The sequence below is a fragment of the Phyllobates terribilis genome, unplaced genomic scaffold, assembly GCF_046119375.1.
Source record: "Phyllobates terribilis strain yellow unplaced genomic scaffold, ASM4611937v1 Scaffold_12__6_contigs__length_324123572, whole genome shotgun sequence".
Classification (NCBI taxonomy): Eukaryota; Metazoa; Chordata; class Amphibia; order Anura; family Dendrobatidae; genus Phyllobates; species Phyllobates terribilis.
The window spans coordinates 238,989,277-239,011,849 of NW_027362772.1; the positions used below are offsets into that span (position 1 = coordinate 238,989,277).

A 22,573-nucleotide genomic window follows, 5' to 3' on the forward strand; every position below is an offset into this window, starting at 1 on the left:
GGTTACCAAAAATTAAAGCCCATTTGGACGGCAATGTGACTGATCCGACCTCACAGATTTTGTTTGTGGTCTGTTAACATGGAGACACAGTTCTGCGCACTGTGAGGATTCACAAGTCTGCAATCACATAGTGACTGCAGACTTGTACCCCAAAGGCCGGAAGACCCCTTTAAGGTAGACGTGCCCTGTAACATATCCACAGCGCAGAGGTTATCCAGATTATTAAGTTATATGACCGAGTCCTACCTGATCCTCTCGGATGTACAGATGAAGCATCCAGTAGAAGCAGGGCTCCTCGATGTGAGAAGCCTGGATCATTACATAACTCTTCTTTTCTGCAGGTCGGGGAACGTCTTGGTCGGTATGAAGTGGAGAAACGCTGCGCCGTGGAAAAGGAAGACTATGATTTAGCTAAACAGAAGAAACAACAGATGGAAGAATATCGGCAAAAAGTTTACCAGCAGTTAGAGCTGCATGACCTGATGGACATTGCCCTGGTAGGTACTGATTTTTTCCTTTGTTTAAAGGGAATATGTCAGCAGTTTTTACCATGTTATCTGGGCTGAGACCCTGATTCCAGCAATATGTTGCTTCTTAGGCTGCATGTTACTGTTTCAATAAAATCAGTAAATTGTCTCTTCAGAGAGGAAGAGGACCAGAACTCTAGTGCCACCTACAGGAAGTAGCAATCCTAAAAGTCAGTAGTGACTCTTTAACGAGCCTTATCACATGACTTAGGATATAAGTCAGAAACTCAATTTGCGGACACTGTGTTTCGGGGTACTGCCCCTCGTTAGTGCAAAGTGTGAGTTCTGGTTTGACTGGATGAGAGACGTCAGACCGGTATCCAAGGGGTAATATTTCTCCTTGCGGAGAGTGACATGTTAAGCATGTTTCATCAACAAGAGATTATCGCTACAGGACTAGGATGTCTCGTGCCGCCTGGTCCAACTCCCCCTGCACGGATTGGAAGCTTTTTGGCTATGCACAGTGTACACAAAAGCTGCCAATCAGTGGTGTGGGTGGGGTAATACAGGGCTCAATATTCAGAGAACTGCTAGATCTGCAGCAGAGAAAACTGGGATTGTATCAAAATAACAGCATGCAGCCCAGCAAGTGACACATGACTGGAATCAGGATCTCAGCCCCTACATCATGGTGCTCTCACATTACATGGCAAAACCCTGCTGACAGATTCCCTTTAATATGTGATTGTCAAATCTGAGGACTTCACAAGTGTCAGCACAGTGAAGACAACATCTCAGACTACCTGTTCCCCTACTGCGGGGACATCCAAAATCATGTTATACCGAAATTGGGGGTTTTCTGATTAACTAAGGGTCAAAAGCACATATTACTTACAGGGGTGAAAATCCCAAAACGTGATGTAGCACATGACTTAGATACAGGTGCATCTCACTAAATTAGAATATCATCAAATAGTTAATTTTACTTGAGTTCTTAAATACAAAAAGTGAAGCTCCTATATTATATAGAGTCATTACAGACCGAGTGATCTATTTCAAGGGTTTATTTCTGTTAATGTTGATGATTATGGCTTACAGCCAATGAAAACACAAAAGTCATTATCTCAGTAAATTAGAATACTTTATAGCACCAGCTTGAAAAATGTTTTTAAAATCTGAAATGTATGTTCAGTAAATGCACTCAATACTTGGTCGGGCTCCTTTTGCATCAATTACTGCATCAATGCTGCGTGGCATGGAGGCGATCAGCCTGTGGCCCTGCTGAAGTGTTATGGAAGCCCAGGTTGATTTGATAGCAGCCTTCAGCTCATCTGCATTGTTGGGTCTGGTGTCTCTCATCTTCCTCTTGACAATACCCCATAGATTCTCTATGGAGTTAAGGTCAGGCGAGTTTGCTGGCCAATCAAGCACAGTGATACTGTTGTTTTTACACCAGGTATTGGTACTTTTGGCAGTGTGGACAGGGGCCAAGTCCTGCTGGAGAATGAAATTTCCATCTCCAAAAAGCTTGTCGGCAGAGGGAAGCATGAAGTGCTCTAAAATTTCCTGGTAGACGGCTGCGCTGACTTTGGTCTTGATAAAACACAGTGGACCTACACCAGCAGATGACATGGCTCCCCAAACCATCACTGATTGTGGAAACTTCACACTAGACCTCCAGCAGCTTGGATTGTGGCCTCTCCACTCTTCCTCCAGACTCTGGGACCTTGTGGAGTGTGTCAATGACTGCCTTCTGGACATCTGTCAAGTCAGCAGTCTTCCCCGTGATTGTGGAGCCTACTGAAACGGACTAAGGGACCTTTTTAAACGCTTCGGAAGCATTTGCAGGTGTTTTTTGTTAATTATTCTGATTTACTGAGATAATGACTTTTGTGTTTTCATTGGCTGTAAGCCATAATCATCAACATTAACGGAAATAAACACATGAAATAGATCACTCTGTCTGTAATGACTCTATATAATATACGAGTTTCACTTTTTGTATTGAAGAACTGGAATAAATTAACTTTTTGATGATATTCTAATTTAGTGAGAAGCACCTGTAGGGCTATAGATCGATAGATAAAATTATTTAATTTAAATCGACAGTGCTTCCAAGATTTATGTTGAGCAGACTCTTTCTTTAATGCCTTCAGGCACACCATGAATACATCATTGTTTCTGCCTTACTCATTGATAGTAGGTTTTTTTTTCTATATGTTAACAAATAGTTTAATATTTCCTCATGTGGCAGGACATTCCTGGGGATTACCACGCTCTTCTCCCCCCTAACTGATGAAGATCAAGTTCCTAATAACTTTTTAATGACAGGAGAGGAAGGACGGGAAGATAAAATCTCTGACAATGTGAGACGGAGCTTAAAACCCCTTTCCAGTGATTGCTGTATTTAATGCAGCCCGTCTGATACTCTGAGGAGCCTGAAATATTGATCTTCGAATCCCTTGGAGATTGTATAATAACCAGGTGGAATATCTACATGATATACTAGAAAAGCTTTTTGTTGGAAAAATCCCCATTTAAAATAACCCTGACAGCTGATTCTTGCCGCCTGCAGCACAGACAACCTAAATCAAAGACCGGCTCAGTTATTTCAGCCGTGTACATGTCTAAGGCTGGAGTCAGGGTAGAAAGCTGGAAGCACAATAAGCGCAATGGGGTCTTATCAGGGTAATTGGGGAGATTGTGGGCAATGCTGCTCACATGATGGGGCTGTATGATCACAACCGCTAAAAAGGCTCAGGGCTGCTGCAGACCTACAGCTTGAAGATCATCAGAGAATGGGTTGAAATGGGTTAAATATGGGCTACCAGCGAATGATGATGAAAAGGAGTCCGCAATCTAGGAATGCGGTTTATTTGTCAACTCGTTTCGAAATGCCACAGTGGTGGTCTAGTCCTATGGGGTTTTCATCCTGATGTGAACTTTGAGAATATATTCTGAGTTACTACCTTTATTTTACGCCAGAGCTGCACTCACTATTCTGCTGGTGAGGTCACTCTGTACATACATTACATTACTGATCCTGTACTGATCCTGAGTTACATCCTGTATTATACTCCAGAGCTGCACTCACTATTCTGCTGGTGAGGTCACTGTGTACATACATTACATTACTGATCCTGTACTGATCCTGAGTTACATCCTGTATTATACTCCAGAGCTGCACTCACTATTCTGCTGGTGCAGTCACTGTGTACATACATTACATTACTTATCCTGTACTGATCCTGAGTTACATCCTGTATTATACTCCAGAGCTGCACTCACTATTCTGCTGGTGCAGTCACTGTGTACATACATTACATTACTGATCCTGTACTGATCCTGAGTTACATCCTGGATTATACTTCAAAGCTGCATTCAAAATTCTGCAGACTTCTCAGGGCTGCACTCACTATTCTGCTGGTAGAGTCACTGTAATGTAATGTGTGTACACTTATCCTGTACTGATCCTGAGTTACATCCTGTATTATACTTCAGAGCTGCACTCACTATTCTGCTGGTGGAGTCACTGTGTACATACATTACATTACTGATCCTGTACTGATCCTGAGTTACATCCTGTATTATACTCTAGAGCTGCACTCACTATTCTGCTGGTGGAGTCACTGTGTACATACATTACATTACTGATCCTGAGTTACATCCTGTATTATACTCCAGAGCTGCACTCACTATTCTGCTGGTGCAGTCACTGTGTACATACATTACATTACTTATCCTGTACTGATCCTGAGTTACATCCTGTATTATACTCCAGAGCTGCACTCGCTATTCTGCTGGTGGAGTCACTATGTACATGCATTACATTACTTATCCTGTACTCATCCTGAGTTACATCCTGTATTATACTCCAGAGCTGCACTCACTATTCTGCTGGTGGAGTCACTGTGTACATACATTACATTACTTATCCTGTACTGATCCTGAGTTACATCCTGTATTATACTCCAGAGCTGCACTCACTATTCTGCTGGTGGAGTCACTGTGTACATAGATTACATTACTTATCCTGTACTGATCCTGAGTTACATCCTGTATAATACTCCAGAGCTGCTCTCACTATTCTGCTGGTGCAGTCACTGTGTACATACATTACATTACTTATCCTGTGCTGATCCTGAGTTACATCCTGTATTATATTCCAGAGCTGCACTCACTATTCTTCTGGTGCAGTCACTGTGTACATACATTACATTACTTATCCTGTACTGATCCTGAGTTACATCCTGTATTATACTCCAGAGCTGCACTCACTATTCTTCTGGTGCAGTCACTGTGTACATACATTACATTACTTATCCTGTACTGATCCTGAGTTACATCCTGTATTATGCTCCAGAGCTGCACTCACTATTCTGCTGGTGCAGTCACTGTGTACATACATTACATTACTTATCCTGTACTGATCCTGAGTTACATCCTGCATTATACATCAGAGCTGCACTCACTATTCTGCTGGTGCAGTCACTGTGTACATACATTACATTACTTATCCTGTACTGATCCTGAGTTACCTCCTGTATTATACTCCAGAGCTGCACTCACTATTCTGCTGGTGCAGTCACTGCGTACATACATTACATTACTGATCCTGTACTGATCCTGAGTTACATCCTGTAGATCTTTTATTATAAAAATGAAAAACATAACAATAATAATAACAGAAACATAACAAAATTAATAACCAGAAAATAAACAATGTAATGAAACCGGTCCAGCCGCTCTCTCTCTCCTCACACACATATTATACATATATACACAATAATAACTGCCTACACCATGACATCTGGTCCGGTTACCGAACAAATAATAACAATATAATAAACAATAACCGACAAATTATATACATACTAATATATACATTCTTTTTTTTTTTTTTTAAATAAATAAAATAAAATAAATACTAACTATACAAATATATACAAGACAAAACAAAACACCCCACACTCGAGCCCACCAGTCCCTCCCCGGCACTGACCTGAGAGCTGGTCCTGCGCCTCATGCCTCAGTCCAACGTCCATAGGACAGATCAGGCAGTGCCAGTTTTTCACCCAAATAACCAGTGTCCCACAAGATGAACCCACCTCCCCCCTTTTCCCTCCACCCAACCTAACACCTACACCCAAACCCATATATACAATATATACAGAAACAAACCATAGAATAACACACAATACAATAACCACAACTGACAAAGCCCAAGTTCGGTGCCTGCAGCCCTACATCACTGTCTACTGATCAATAAAACAAAAATCTATGGTGTCAGCAGCAGCCCACCACCAGGAGAGGAGATGACCAGACTAGGGCACACTAAAAGAAAAGCCCCTCCAGAGGAGAGCGGCTCTCCGTGTACCCAGTCTCTCATACTCCAGAGAACGCACCTTCACCAGGTCACCGAGTATGGTCCTAAACACATCGTCCACTGGGAGGATTTTCCGTTGCGTCGATACTAAGCACCGTGCGTTCCACGTGTGATACCTAACCACTGCGCTAACTAGAAATAAGGTGCAGCGGTCCCGACCACCCAGGTCCCCGAATGCTCCATAGGCCCATTCCGCATAAGAGAGACCGGCCAGCCAATGGAGGCGCCCACCCTGTTGTACACCTCTGTGTTAAAGGGACAGCGAAGCAGGAAGTGGTCCATGCTTTCAAGCATGGTACCACAATGCTCCCGAGGACAGTTCCTGTCCTCAGAGCTCCTACACTTCAGATTGTCCCTCACACACAGTTTCCCATGGAAGCAGCGCCAAGCCAAGTCCCAAACCTTCGAGGGGATCCTGATAGAATTCAAAAGATGCAGACCCACCCCAAGATCCCGACTTGGGCAATCCCTGAGCGCCAGAGGCCTCTGAAAATGGGTCAACAGAACCCTTTTGTCAAGGAGCTTCCTTGGCAGAGTCCTGACCTCCCATATTCCCAGACCCCACCGGCGAATTACCTTCAGAACGACTGTAGCGTAAGCCGGGAGATGTCCATGCGGTGTGCGTAGATCCTTCACTTGCCCTCCTGTCTCCCATTCCTGGAAGAAAGGCTGAAACCATCCCTTACAGGAGAATACCCACGGAGGAGCCCTCTCTTTCCAGAGGTTTGCAATATTGATCTTAATGAAGGTATTCACAAGGAATACCACAGGGTTGACCATACCCAACCCTCCTAGTCTCCTCGTACGGTAAGTAACCTCCCTCTTGACCAGGTTCAGTCTATTCCCCCATAACAGTTGGAAGAACAAACTGTAAACCCGAGTCCAGAGAGGCTCTGGCAAGATGCACACACTGCCCAGATAGATCAGCAAAGGGAGCAGGTAAGTTTTGTTCAGGTTTATCCTTTCCCTTAGGGTCAAAGACCAACCCTTCCATTGGTTCACCTTCTGAGTGCCGATCTCTAGCCTGCTGTCCCAATTTTGTTTGGGGTAATCCCCCTGGCCAAATTCGATGCCAAGAACTTTTGCAGAGACTTTGGGTTCTGGAAGGGTGTCCGGGAGATCAAAACCAGGATCTCCTCCTCCCAGCCAGAGACTCTCACACTTATCCCGGTTGATCTTAGACCCGGATGCCTCCGAGTAGCGATTTACCTCTGACATCAGCCATTCTGCCTCCCCATCAGAGGAAACAAAAACGGTGACGTCATCGGCATACGCCACCACTCTCAGAGTGGCTTCCGGTGCAGCCCGATCCATCCCGATCCCAGCCAACGGTCCACGCTCCACCCTCCTAAGAAGTGGGTCAATCGCAAACACGTACAGTAGCGAGCTCAAGAGACAACCCTGGCGAACACCACACACAACCTCAAAAGAGCTGCCAATCCAACCGTTCACAAGCGGGAAACTCTCTGCCCCAGCGTACAAGGTCTTAAGCCAATCAGCAAACCCCCCCCCGGCAGGCCATACCTCAGAAGGACAGACCAGAGGTACTCATGATTAACCCGATCAAACGCTTTTGCCTGGTCCAATGACAGCATGTACCCCTTCCAGTGACCAGCCCTACCCTGCTCCACCGCCTCTCGGACACAGAGTACAGCACTAATTGTACTGCGGCCCGGAACAGAGCAATGCTGGGCCCCCGAAAGGAGCTGGGGTGCAAATTTCACCAGCCGATTAAACAGCACCTTTGCCAAAACCTTCCTGTCTGCATTGAGAAGCGCTATGGGACGCCAGTTCTCAATGCAAGATGGGTCCTTACCCTTTGACAAGATGATCAGGGCAGACCTCCTCATTGACTTTGGCAGAGTGCCCGAGGAAAGACACTCATTGAATACCTCAGTCAAGAGAGGAACCAAGGCGTCCTTAAAGGTCTTATAGAATTCAGATGTTAAGCCATCTGGACCGGGAGATTTCTTTAGGGCAAGCCCTTCAATCGCCAACTTAACTTCCACTTCCCTGATCATCTCTGTCAAAACGCCAAGAGAGGGGTCTACCCCTGGTTCGGGGACGGCTTCTGCCAGAAAAGCCGACATCTCATCCCAATCCAGATCCCTCTTCCCCAAGAGGTGTGAGTAGAAGGATCTGACGACCTCCAGGATCTCTGATCTGGATCTTTTCAGGGACCCCGCAGTGTCAACCAGTCCTGTAACAACTTTACTATTCACTGACATCTTGCAGTTTCTGTAAGGGTCGGGCGAGCGGTGCTTCCCGTAATCCCTCTCAAAAACCAAAGATGCGTGTCTATCATACTGACACCTCATTAGCAAAGATTTCACTCTGGAGATCTCCTCGGGGCTACCTCCAGTTGAGACAAGATGCTCGAGTTTCCTCCTCAGGCCCTGATACAGGCGATACCTGTCCAGGCTCCTGAGGCTCGAGAGCTGGCGGAAGAATCTCGCCACCCTTTTCTTAAACATCTCCCACCACTCTGACTTACTACTACAAAGATCCAGTAAGGGTACCTGGCTCTGAAGAAAATCCTCAAAGGACTGTCATATCTCCGCTTCTTCCAAGAGAGACGAATTGAGCCTCCAAAAGCCTCTTCCCATCCGGGGGGTCTCTGTAACATTCAGGGAAAACAAAATCAAACAGTGATCGGAGAACTCCACCTCAACAACAGATACTGCTGAAGAGACGGCTTCCTCCTTTAAATAAAACCTGTCTATCCTGGACCTACAGTTACCTCTATGATAGGTGAACCCCTCGTGGCCTGGGGTGTGCCGGATGTGGACATCCACCAGGCGAGCCTCACTAGCTATACTATTAAGGGCGACGCTATCATAAGTCAGCTTGTCTCTGGAACCTCCTCTATCCTGGGGCCTCGTGACAGTGTTGAAGTCCCCTCCAAAGACGACCTGCCGACTCGTAAAAATGTAGGGCTTGATCCTCGTAAAGAGACACTTCCGGTCCCACTTAGATTGGGGACCATAGATGTTAATGAGCCGAAGCTCCTGTCCCTTCATGAGGACATCTAATATCAGGCACCTCCCCATTTCTAACTCAATAACCCGTCGGCATTCTACCGGTGCGGTAAAAAGGACCGCCACTCCGCTATACGGCTCGGCCGCAAGAGACCAATAGGAGGGCCCGAGTCTCCACTCCCTCTTAGCTATAAACACCTCTGCCATATTTGGCAGCCTGGTCTCTTGCAAAAGGAAAATGTCAGCTTCAACCCGGCTGAGAAAATCAAAGGCCGCAAATCTAGCCATATTTGACTTAATGCTGGCAACATTAATGGACACCAGCGTCAACGGAGTGGGTACCGCCATCATTGGTGATTAAGTTAGACGGCTTTCCTCTTCCCACTCCCCTTATCCTCTGCCTCAGAGGAGGAATCCTTCCCCCTCTTTAATGACACAGAGGTGTCCATTCCAGCATTTTTCCTTCTTTTCTCGTCCTCGTCTCCAGACTCTGGGCCAGTCCCTCCCCCCAAGGACCTTGCATCCCCAGGAGAAGGAGACTCGGCACCCCCTGTAAGCTCCGCTGAAGCCGGAACCTCACCCTCAGCCTCCTCTTCTGAGGAAGAGATGTTATCAAGGGCTTGGAACCGGTTCGAAAGACCAACCAGAGGGGAGTCTGTTTTACCTTCCTTGGTCAGAGCGGGAGAAGATGTTTTATCCGCCTTCTTTTTCTTCTTTTTGGTGCCGAGCTTACGCTTGTTCTCTAGCCACCGCTTATTATCCTTATCCATACTTTCATAATGGGAGGATTCTGAGGCAGAGGCAGTTTCCTCCCTGTGGATCCTCCTGACCTCCTCATCCAACTCATCATCCCTCGGGGCCTCAGCAGCAAGACTGGCATCCAGGACAGGGGCTGCCCCAGTAGTCTGGGGCTCGCCCCGCTCCCTCTCCTGTCTGCGCTTGTCTAGATGCCTCAGCTGCGCAGGCGTCTTTTTATTGCTTTTCTTCCCTGGCCCCTCAGCTCCCCCACCCCTGCTAGTCCCCTCCCCAGCAGAATCGGCCTCACCGCTTACTCCCACCGGGGTCTCGACTGCTTTAGCAAAGGAGCGAGGACAACGGCTGAATGGGTGACCTAACTCACCACACAGGTGGCACCTAATCTCCACACAAGAGGCGGCAAGATGGCCGACACCCCCACACAACGCGCATTTCTGCATGGTGCAGTTTGCACTGAAGTGTGTGGGGTCGCCGCACCTGTGACAGAGCTTCGGTTGCCCCTGGTAGAAGACCAGGATACGATCCCTACCCAGGAAGGCAGACGATGGAATGTGGGCAACCGTACCACCTGAACGCTTAAGTTTTACCATAAACGTCCAGGCCCCTGACCTGATACCAAACTCGTCGCAGTTTTTCTTTGGCATCTCCACCACCTCTCCATACCGACCAAGCCACGTCATGATGTCATAGCAAGAAAGCGACTCGTTACGAGTCATCACGGTCACTTTCTTGATCTGGTTTTGGCGAGACACTGCCTGAACGGCAAAGTCTCGCCAGCCGGGCTCATTTTTTGCCAACTCATAATTCGCCCAGAAGAGCTCAAGCCCCTCCGGCCGAACAAAGCTGACATCAAACTCAGGCGTGGAATAGGGATGTATCAAGGCGTAGATGTCAATCGCCTTGAAGCCCATCCTCAGCAGGAGCTCCACAACTTTAGACCTTGGAGGACATACATCACTGCCCCTCCACCGAAGACGGACCACATTCCTACGCACACTGCCTGGCCCGGCTGTTGGGAGGGACCACACTGTATCCCCCCCCTTTTTGCTCTCGGAAGACCCCGAGGCCATGCCTCTCTATCCAGAAGGATAGATCAACCTCTCGACCCTCTACCATTAGTGATCTCTCCCCTTCTTTAGAGCCTCCAGAAGGCGCCGTTGCAACATGCCGTCCCCAAACCCGGAGATGAGGAGGATGCCCTATTTGCCCTGGAGGTGACACTGGCATAACTCTGGACAGGTGTTACCACCCCCCGGGGGGGCAACAGGACCAGTGACCACATCAGCCCCATCAGTATCACCATTACCCACCTCCATCTCACACTCCACCAAACCAGCAACCACACCACTAGACAATGAATTAGCCTCATTCACCCCCACCACCACATTCATTCCTGCTGGACCAGTAACAATGGTGGATGACCTTTTGACCTCCGCATCAGGCACAAGGGGCTCAGTCACCTCCATAGAACTGGAGGTGACCTCACCCCCGGTCTTATGTGTGCCCTCCACATCATCGGTCGGTAATTTCTGCTGTTTGGCATTTGGTATAATGTGCCGCTGATCTTTAGCTGCTGTTAGGCGCCGCTGATCTTTAGCATCAGGATCTTCCGGACCAGCAACGCCAACACAAAATAGCACTTTCGTGGGAGGACCGGAACGCTCAGCCCCAACAGCCCCCTCACACTGCCGCCGCTTCTCAACTAAGTGATCAGCGGCAACAGCATTCAGAGGCGCCGAGGCTACCGGAGCTGCCCCCGACACCGGGCTGCTCCCCCCTCCCACTGAGGAGCGCACCACAGCATCGTGGCCTGATGGAACGCCCGCCGCCGGGCCGCCCTCACTGTCCAGCCTCTCGGCTGATGCACCTCCTGCTGCGTCCTCGCTACTACAAGCAGAGACGGAGCTCTGCGCCTCGCTACCGCGCTCTGTAATCTCCCCGCGCCTTTGCACCGGATCCACAGCAGAACCCGGGCTGGGCTGGGCAACGGGGCTTATACAGCGAGCTGAGTCTGCCGCCGACTCAGGGGGTACAGGGAGGGGGGCATAGACATAGCTTACTGCTTCCTGCAGCTTTGGCTTGGTCTTCTTTGCCTTTTTGTGGCCCCCAGGTGCCTCTTCTGGTAGATCATCACCAAGATGGAAGTTTTGGAGGCGCACTGGGGACTCCAGGAGCTTAATCTCCGCCATTAGCGCCCCTCCCTGGCCGCTGCTGTCACTGTCCTCCCCAGAGCCGGCAGAACTGCGACCGGATGTCACTATCGCCTGTCCTGCAGGGAGCTCGCTGCACGTGGCCTGCGGGTGACTTTGCAGGCTGCCAGGTGGGGCTTACTGCTGGTCATCATCACTCTCATCATCCACCTGCCTCTCAGGCTGCAGCCCCATCTGCCTTTGCTCTCTGGTATCAGCCATTTCTCTAAAGCAGTCTTCATTTATGAGTTTTTCTTTGAAAGGACCACTCTGCTCTAAGATGGTGGCTTTCCTTAGTTCCAGGAGATGAATTTCACTGGTCAGTCGCTTTACCTCGGCTTGGAGTTTTGTCTTCCTTGGTTTGGAGGCCCCTGCAGCTTTTGCGCTTGTGCAGCGCAGCTCCTCCCGGAGCCTCCTGATGAGCTTACTGGCATCTTCATACTCACGGAGGTGGATCATGACCCGGGAGGCATAGGAGGACACAGACTCCCGGGGTCCCTGCAGCGCCCAACCCCCCTCAGGGAGGTCGGCCTCACCTCCGTGAGCACTCAGCTTTCCTCTGGAAGGAGCGCCAACATGCACGCCGCTATCAGGCTTTTCCTCCATGCTGGAAGCCTTGCGGCTTCTCTGGGTCTCCACAAACCCAGGGGGAGTAGGAGCCACATTGCTGCGACTCCTGGTGGAGCGTCTCACCCCCGAGTCCTCTGATGTGCAGGCCGGTTGCTGGTTTCTTCTGCCCCCCGCCGGCCTGGTTCGGGAAGCAGAAGCCTGGGGCTTGGCTCCCTCACTCATCCCAGAAACCCGCTCCCTCCCTGGGAAAGAGAGAGAGCAGGTCCCCAGGTGGAGAGGTGTTGGTTTCTCAGAGATCAGGAGCTCACAGCAGGATCTGCAGCCACCACACCCGTAATCACCACACTGACTAGCAGCTGATCAGAGCTGCACCCAGTATGCTGCTGGTGGAGTCACTGTGTACATACATTACATTACTTATCCTGTACTGATCCTGAGTTACATCCTGTATTATACTCCAGAGCTGCACTCACTATTCTGCTGGTGCAGTCACTGTGTACATACATTACATTACTTATCCTGTACTGATCCTGAGTTACATCCTGTATTATACTCCAGAGCTGTGCTCACTATTCTCCTGGTGCATTCACTGTGTACATGCATTACATTACTGATCCTGAGTTACATCCTGTATTATACTCCAGAGCTGCACTCACTATTCTTCTGGTGCAGTCACTGTGTACATACATTACATTACTTATCCTGTACTGATCCTGAGTTACATCCTGTATTATACTCCAGAGCTGCACTCCCTATTCTGCTGGTGCAGTCACTGTGTACATACATTACATTACTGATCCTGTACTGACCCTGAGTTACATCCTGTATTATACTCCAGAGCTGCACTCACTATTCTTCTGGTGCAGTCACTGTGTACATACATTACATTACTTATCCTGTACAGATCCTGAGTTACATCCTGTATTATACTCCAGAGCTGAACTCACTATTCTGCTGGTGCAGTCACTGTGTACATACATTACATTACTTATCCTTTACAGATCCTGAGTTACATCCTGTATTATACTCCAGAGCTGCGCTCACTATTCGGCTGGTGCAGTCACTGTGTACATACATTACATTACTGATCCTGAGTTACATCCTGTATTATACTTCAGAGCTGCACTCACTATTCTGCTGGTGGAGTCACTGTGTACATACATTACATTACTGATCCGGAGTTACATCCTGTATTATACTCCAGAGCTGCACTCACTATTCTTCTGGTGCAGTCACTGTGTACATACATTACATTACTTATCCTGTACAGATCCTGAGTTACATCCTATATTATACTCCAGAGCTGCACTCACTATTCTGCTGGTGCAGTCACTGTGTACATACATTACATTACTTATCCTGTACTGATCCTGAGTTACATCCTGTATTATACTCCAGAGCTGTGCTCACTATTCTCCTGGTGCAGTCACTGTGTACATGCATTACATTACTGATCCTGAGTTACATCCTGTATTATACTCCAGAGCTGCACTCACTATTCTTCTGGTGCAGTCACTGTGTACATACATTACATTACTTATCCTGTACTGATCCTGAGTTACATCCTGTATTATACTCCAGAGCTGCACTCACTATTCTGCTGGTGGAGTCACTGTGTACATACATTACATTACTGATCCTGTACTGACCCTGAGTTACATCCTGTATTATACTCCAGAGCTGCACTCACTATTCTGCTGGTGCAGTCACTGTGTACATACATTACATTACTTATCCTGTACTGATCCTGAGTTACATCCTGTATTATACTCCAGAGCTGCACTCACTATTCTGCTGGTGCAGTCACTGTGTACATACATTACATTACTTATCCATTACAGATCCTGAGTTACATCCTGTATTATACTCCAGAGCTGCACTCACTATTCTGCTGGTGCAGTCACTGTGTACATACATTACATTACTGATCCTGAGTTACATCCTGTATTATACTTCAGAGCTGCACTCACTATTCTGCTGGTGGAGTCACTGCGTGCATACATTACATTACTGGTCCTGAGTTACATCCTGTATTATACTCCAGAGCTGCACTCACTATTCTGCTGGTGCAGTCACTGTGTACATACATTACATTACTGATCCTGTACTGATCCTGAGTTACATCCTGTATTATACTCCAGAGCTGCACTCACTATTCTGCTGGTGGAGTCACTGTGTACATACATTACATTACTTATCCTGCACTGATCCTGAGTTACATCCTGTATTATACTCCAGAGCTACACTCACTATTCTACTGGTGCAGTCACTGTGTACATACATTGCATTACTTATCCTGTACTGATCCTGAGTTACATCCTGTATTATACTCCAGAGCTGCACTTACTATTCTGCTGGTGCAGTCACTGTGTACATACATTACATTACTGATCCTGAGTTACATCCTGTATTATACTCCAGAGCTGCACTCACTATTCTGCTGGTGCTGTCACTGTGTACATACATTACATTACTGATCCTGTACTGATCCTGAGTTACATCCTGTATTATACTCCAGAGCTGCACTCACTATTCTGCTGGTGCAGTCACTGTGTACATACATTACATTACTGATCCTGTACTGATCCTGAGTTACATCCTGTATTATACTCCAGAGCTGCACTCACTATTCTGCTGGTGCAGTCACTGTGTACATACATTACATTACTGATCCTGAGTTACATCCTGTATTATACTCCAGAGCTACACTCACTATTCTACTGGTGCAGTCACTGTGTACATACATTGCATTACTTATCCTGTACTGATCCTGAGTTACATCCTGTATTATACTCCAGAGCTGCACTCACTATTCTGCTGGTGCAGTCACTGTGTACATACATTACATTACTGATCCTGAGTTACATCCTGTATTATACTCCAGAGCTGCACTCACTATTCTGCTGGTGCTGTCACTGTGTACATACATTACATTACTGATCCTGTACTGATCCTGAGTTACATCCTGTATTATACTCCAGAGCTGCACTCACTATTCTGCTGGTGGAGTCACTGTGTACATACATTACATTACTTATCCTGTACTGATCCTGAGTTACATCCAGTATTATACTCCAGAGCTGCACTCACTATTCTGCTGGTGGAGTCACTGTGTACATACATTACATTACTTATCCTGTACTGATCCTGAGTTACATCCTGTATTATACTCCAGAGCTGCACTCACTATTCTGCTGGTGCTGTCACTGTGTACATACATTACATTACTTATCCTGCACTGATCCTGAGTTACATCCTGTATTATGCTCCAGAGCTGCACTCACTATTCTGCTGGTGCTGTCACTGCGTACATACATTATATTACTGATCCTGTACTGATCCTGAGTTACATCCTGTATTATACTCCAGAGCTGCACTCACTATTCTGCTGGTGCAGTCACTGTGTACATACATTACATTACTGATCCTGTACTGATCCTGAGTTACATCCTGTATTATACTCCAGAGCTGCACTCACTATTCTGCTGGTGCAGTCACTGTGTACATACATTACATTACTGATCCTGAGTTACATCGTGTATTATACTCCAGAGCTGCACTCACTATTCTGCTGGTGGAGTCACTGTGTACATACATTACATTACTTATCCTGTACTGATCCTGAGTTACATCCTGTATTATACTCCAGAGTTGCACTCACTATTCTGCTGGTGCTATCACTGTGTACATACATTACATTACTTATCCTGCACTGATCCTGAGTTACATCCTGTATTATGCTCTAGAGCTGCACTCACTATTCTGCTGGTGCAGTCACTGCGTACATACATTACATTACTGATCCTGTACTGATCCTGAGTTACATCCTGTATTATACTTCAGAGCTGCTCTCACTATTCTGCTGGTGCAGTCACTGCGTACATACATTACGTTACTGATCCTGTACTGATCCTGAGTTACATCCTGTATTATACTTCAGAGCTGCACTCACTATTCTGCTGGTGCAGTCACTGTGTACATACATTACATTACTTATCCTGTACTGATCCTGAGTTACATCCTGTAATATACTTCAGAGCTGCTCTCACTATTCTGCTGGTGCAGTCACTGTGTACATACATTACGTTACTCATCCTGTACTGATCCTGAGTTACATCCTGTATTATACTCCAGAGCTGCACTCACTATTCTGCTGGTGGGGTCACTGTGTACATACATTACATTACTGATCCTGTACTGATCCTGAGTTACATCCTGTATTATACTCCAGAGCTGCACTCACTATTCTGCTGGTGAGGTCACTGTGTACATACATTACATTACTGATCCTGTACTGATCCTGAGTTACATCCTGTATTATACTCCAGAGCTTCACTCACTATTCTGCTGGTGCAGTCACTGTGTACATACATTACATTACTGATCCTGTACTGATCCTGAGTTACATCCTGTATTATACTCTAGAGCTGCACTCACTATTCTGCTGGTGCAGTCACTGTGTTCATACATTACATTACTGATCCTGTACTGATCCTGAGTTACATCCTGTATTATATTCCAGAGCTGCACTCACTATTCTGCTGGTGCAGTCACTGTGTACATACATTACATTACTTATCCTGTACTGATCCTGAGTTACATCATGTATTATACTCCAGAGCTGCACTCACTATTCTGCTGGTGCAGTCACTGTGTACATACATTACATTACTGATCCTGAGTTACATCCTGTATTATACTCTAGAGCTGCACTCACTATTCTGCTGGTGGAGTCACTGTGTACATACATTACATTACTGATCCTGTACTGATCTTGAGTTACATCCAGTATTATACCTCAGAGCTGCACTCACTATTCTGCTGGTGCAGTCACTGTGTACATACATTACATGACTTATCCTGTACTGATCCTGAGTTACATCCTGTATTATACTCCAGAGCTGCACTCACTATTCTGCTGGTGCAGTCACTGTGTACATACATTACATTACTGATCCTGTACTGATCCTGAGTTACATCCTGTATTATACTTCAGAGCTGCACTTCCAGGTCTCTTGTGCACTATAGGCAGTGGTTACGATCTCATTACCTTGCGGTCAGCTGCGCCCCCTACAGGTTAGCAGCTTTGCTGTACTGCAGGGGGCAGCTTTCCGTCCATCATGTGCAGGTGTCAGGACTGCTGTCATCTCCGTCTGCTGAGGTCTGATGGGTGATGAAGAGGAGACCACACTTGTTCTGTGATTACCTCTATCCTGAATGTCTCCTATTCTGTATCTAACTGATGTATCTAATGTTTGTCATCACCCTAAGATGCGCAGAGCTCCTGAGACGTCTCTGGACCCGCTGGAGCAGTCCTCCAGCCCTCTGCCTCCGCAGCAGCAGCACAGAGCAGCAACCTCTCCACAGCCAGAGAAGGAGCGGAGGACCGAGAAAAAGATTAAAAAGGAGCGGCAAGTGGTGCCAGAAAAACTACCCAAAGTCACCTCTCCTAAGCCAGGTCCCCAGCACCGAACTCCCTCTCCTCCTCCTCCTCCAGCTCCAGCTGCAACTGTTCCTGGGATCAATGTAAGTGCCTTAAAGGCGATAGGAGATAACGTCCTGATCACTGGGAAATCCAGCGATCCTGAGAATGAGCCCCACCTTCAATGGAGAGGAGGTGCATGTACTTGGCCTTTGCTCCACTCATTGTCTATGGGTCTGTCCAAAATGGTTGAGAAGTACTCTGGTTACTCATTAAATCCCATAGACCATGAATGGAGCAGAGGCCGAGCAGACGCACCTCTACTCCATTCAAGATGAGGATCTGCAGCATATTGTTGTCAGGATCGCTGGGGGTCACAAAGGTCAGACCCAGTGATCAGCAAGTTAACACCTTTCCTAAAGATAGGGGATATTTTTTGTGATATTCGGAAAACGTTAGTACTAGCCTGGATCTTTGCAGGTTAGGGGAACCCATCTATATTTTGTGCCTCCTCCAAACACCATGCTCTGAGAATAATAAACTTCTCTATAGGACTTGAGCAATGCCACAAAAACTACATTTTATAAGCATGATAAAGTAGAAAAAAAAAAAACATTATGAACCTTGAAAAAATAGAGTTCTAACATTTCCATCTGAAAAGCAAAGATGCTGGAAGTATATTGCCCACTTACAAATATAGATGTCTCACTCTGTTAGATCAGATATAGCAATTGTGAGACAACCTTTAATAGTTCAAACAAAACCAAAATGCCGCCTATAAAGAGGGCAGATACTCCACCTTAGGTAGAGGTCACCTTTTGTACAATATGGAGATCTACCCCTCTTAGTAAAATCAGTTTCAGTAAAGATTGATCCGACCCTCTCTGCAGTAAGGAGGTCAAAATCCTACAGCGTAGGAGTTGTGTCGTGGAGGAAGTTGGCTATGTACTGTCCAATGGGCCACCCATATCCCAGTGACAAAGTATCCTATTGCATAAACATTTATAGGACACTTAATCATGTATCTCTCGCTGTTACTGATATCATAGGTCAAATACTGGCAGTGGAAGAAGCTCAAACCAGTACATGGCACATGACATAACTCAGAACATACGATGGTTAGAAATAATGTGGAACCTTCTTACCCATTTCGTGTTCTTCGTTCCAGGTGGGGGTGTACTTTACCCTCGTAAAACCCATCCAAGAGAAAAGAAGGGGTGCAGTCTGGGTCCCTATAATGGCTATGTATGTTTAGGTGGCATTTTGGTTTTAGGTTTGACCATTTCCATCTGCTAACACCCTTAAGGAACCTATAATCATATCCCCGTCATTTATACTGATGCATTACAGAGCTACTGGCTGCAGCTGAGATCATTAACTGGTCTGGTACTGCTAATGCGGAGAAGGGTCCATGATAACTGGCTCCAGCACCAATGGGTAAATGTTAAAACATAACTTTTACTGTACAATTAAAAACATGGTGAGAAAAAAAAAAGATTAATAAGCGTAAGAATTTCGTGTGAGCAACCCGTATTCATAGCATTGCAAAAGGTGACATCTACCATGTTGCTATAAAGGGAAGATGATAAATTCATGATCACTGGGGGTCCTACTGGCCGGACTCCTATCGATTCAGAGCCTAAAGTGTCCTGTATGTTTGGAATAGTGGTTCTCATGTGTTACCCCCACCCTGTCCACTTCTATTAGACTGATGGAGATAGTCGCTGCATTAGTCCATAGGAGTGAATGAAGCAGCAGTAATGTATGCTCACTACCCTTCTAACACACACGAGACTATGGGATCCCCATTCTCGAGACCAATAGGGGTCCCGTCAGTCAAACCAACCAAGATAATACGTTTATCATCTACCCTGGGGATAAGTGATGCAGGTATTTAGCAGCCATGGTTTTGTTGGTTTTCTAAGGTTGATGCTTTGCCGTACGATGAGCGACCTCTTCCAGCTCAGCGGAAGCAGAAGGACGATGCATTTACGTACCTGGAGCCAGACATACCTGAGGATTTTGCTGGGGATACCCCCAGAAGCCGGATTACTGGAGAGCCCGAGCCACTGACAGAGAAAGCGCTGAGAGAGGCCGGATTTGCCATTGAAGTTTTCGGTGAGGCTTTGGTAAGCATCACCCTATGAATAAACGCTTATAGATGAGGTGGTAACGATTTCTCCATTCAGTCAAATAGTGTATTTCTTTTTTTCTATAAATGTCTTAGGTTGCGGGAGCTTATTCTAAGACTTGGTCGTACAGAGAAGATGCCTTAGTAGCTGTGTATAAGAAGCTGTCAGACGTCCCCACAACCACCTCCAAAGACGATTTAAAGAATATGCTGAGGGCCGCTGTGTTCCTTATCCGAAGAGCCATCAAAGACAAAGTGTCTGCAGTAAGTGACTGTACAGTAATCACCAGCAACCTAGACCCCCGTACAAATGGCATTAAAGTGGTGCGGTGTTTTCCCACATTTGATGAAATGCTTCGCCTCCTCCCACTCCTCTTTTTACACCTCCTAAATTATAATTCCTGATCCATGGTCGCCTGTGCAGATCTGACACAGCTTTGTGGCTTGCTTAATGAACGAGAACCATTACAGAAGCAGGAACACAATATTCTTGATGGGATCTCCTGAATTTTGAAGAAAATTGCCAAATTGGAGGAAATGGTAAAAAAAAAAAGAACAAAATAAATATAACCTATAGTTATCTGGTAAGTTCTGGTGCCTCTGTTCCCATGCTCACCTTCCGTTTTCATTAACCTTACTAGTGATTATGTCGCTGCAGCCAATCACTGACCACAGTGGTCTTGTCTTATACATCTTTGACACCAGTGATTGGCTGCTGCAGTCATGTGTTGTACACCACCGACACCAGCGATTTTCTGCAGCGGTCTTGTTTTGTACACTACTGTCACCAGAGATTGGCTGCAGCGGTCATTTGTTGTACATCTCTGACACCTGTAATTGGCTGCTGCAGTCTTATGTTATATATCACTGACAATAATTATTGGCTGCAGCATTCTTGTGTTATACACCTGCCATCAGTGATTGGTTGCAGCGGTCATATCTTGTACATCTCTGACACTGGTGATTGGTTGCAGTGGTCTTGAGTTATATGCTGCTGACACCAGTGATGGGCTGCAGTGGTCATGTGGGTAGATTTCGTCATGGCAAGGTAATCATAGACCATTGAGGAGCACCAGAACAGTGACAGGTGAGATTTAGGGTTTTTTTTACCTTTTCCTTAATTTCAGCTATTTACTTCAATCTTGAAAAACCCCTTTAATAAACATACTGTACCAGATCCACACTGCGGTGGGCGACATATTATTTCTGACCCCCGGGAGCAGTTTTTTCACATGACCATGGTAAATACATGTGGTTAGACGCCTTTTCCGACACGTCTCGCTGTACCTCCCCTGTGTTCGGCTCAGTCACCCCCAGCAGAAGGTAACACTGGGGCTCTGTGCCCACACAGGTCTGTAGTTACTATGCCCCATGTGTTACATGCTCCGGAGCTATTTTCTGAGCATCTGCGGCCATCAGGTTACATGCCTTCCGTTAAAATCAACCACACACAGCTTTTTTTGGAATAAAAGCTGAAATTGGAAATGAAAATAATCGTCCTTCTACCAAGATGGTTTCAGCTTTTAGGAAAATGTACAATGCTAAACTCCACAGTTCGGTCCTTTTTTATTATATGTGTTATGTCAGGTATAGTTCCAGCGCCGTCTGCCATATCTAGGCTGCAGAATTAATAATTTCAGCTCCTGTTTTCCAGCTACATGAGTTTTTAATCAGAGGCGAGTGCGAGCTGCTGTACCCGCTGCGAGCTGCTGTACTCGGTGGGTGGGCGGCCACTGGAATCCTCACATCCCTGCCACTCCTGGCTCTGCGGCAGCGGGCTGATCTGGGACTATTATGAAGCTGATGTCTAAGCAGTTTTCTAATAGTTGGTGAAAATTGGAGCTTCAGGCTGGTTGTAGCACATGACAAGCGACACGCTCGCAGGCTGTGCACATGGGCGCCCTGTGTGTCTTGACAGGCAATGTATTCTCCAGCAGAAATCCTTGTGAATTTGCAATTATTAAAAATCCCCTGTGTATCTGATTGTGGAGTATATTATCCTGAGGGCACCATGGCACAGATCTGTTCTAAGTCAGCGTGCATGAAGGACGAAGGTTATGGTCACACATGTCCGTTCATCAGCAAAAGTGCCGTAACACGACACGACATTGCTGCACGTGTTTTACCGCAGTAACTATTTTTTTTCCTCCACACTTGAAGTGTTTCTAGGACTAGGATTCATCAGAGCTTGTACACCATAAAATAGCATGAAAGCTTTGAAAAGTCACAACATTTTTGCACAATGAGGACTTGCACAAAAGTTTTGCGACTTTTGGTATTTTCGTGTGAATGTTAACCAGCTAATCCCTATGAGGAATGCTTGAATGTAATGTATCTCTAAATGCGCTGCCAGTTATTATACAATCTATTTATTACCTTTGTTTTTCCTATATGGACTGACCCACTGGATGATTTCTTTTCTATTTCTGCAGTTACAGATTATGCATATTGTAACATTGTCCATATCAGCTGATATACCTGTCAATCATGGCACCTTCTTTTAAATAGGCTCGATCCCACCTCTAGAAGAATAATGTAACCCCTGTGAAACGCGCGTCGGGATTATCTCATCAAGACACCAACTTAGTGATATAAACAGAGGGATAGCTGAGTCTTCTTTTTAATTAGATCATTTTTATGGAAAACTCCAAAGACAAATTTTCCATTTTCAATC

At 46.3% G+C, this 22,573-nt stretch overlaps 1 protein-coding gene across 1 annotated transcript in view; it reads left to right on the plus strand.

Annotated features, from left to right (window-relative positions):
- CEP104 (centrosomal protein 104) overlaps positions 1–22,573 on the plus strand; it is a 127,613-nt gene that overhangs the window by 49,085 nt on the left and 55,955 nt on the right. The window contains exons 8-11 of the mRNA XM_073656728.1: positions 342–497; positions 17,618–17,872; positions 19,694–19,897; positions 19,996–20,163. Coding sequence (XP_073512829.1) covers positions 342–497; positions 17,618–17,872; positions 19,694–19,897; positions 19,996–20,163 — 783 coding nt within the window. The remainder of the gene's footprint in view (positions 1–341; positions 498–17,617; positions 17,873–19,693; positions 19,898–19,995; positions 20,164–22,573) is intronic.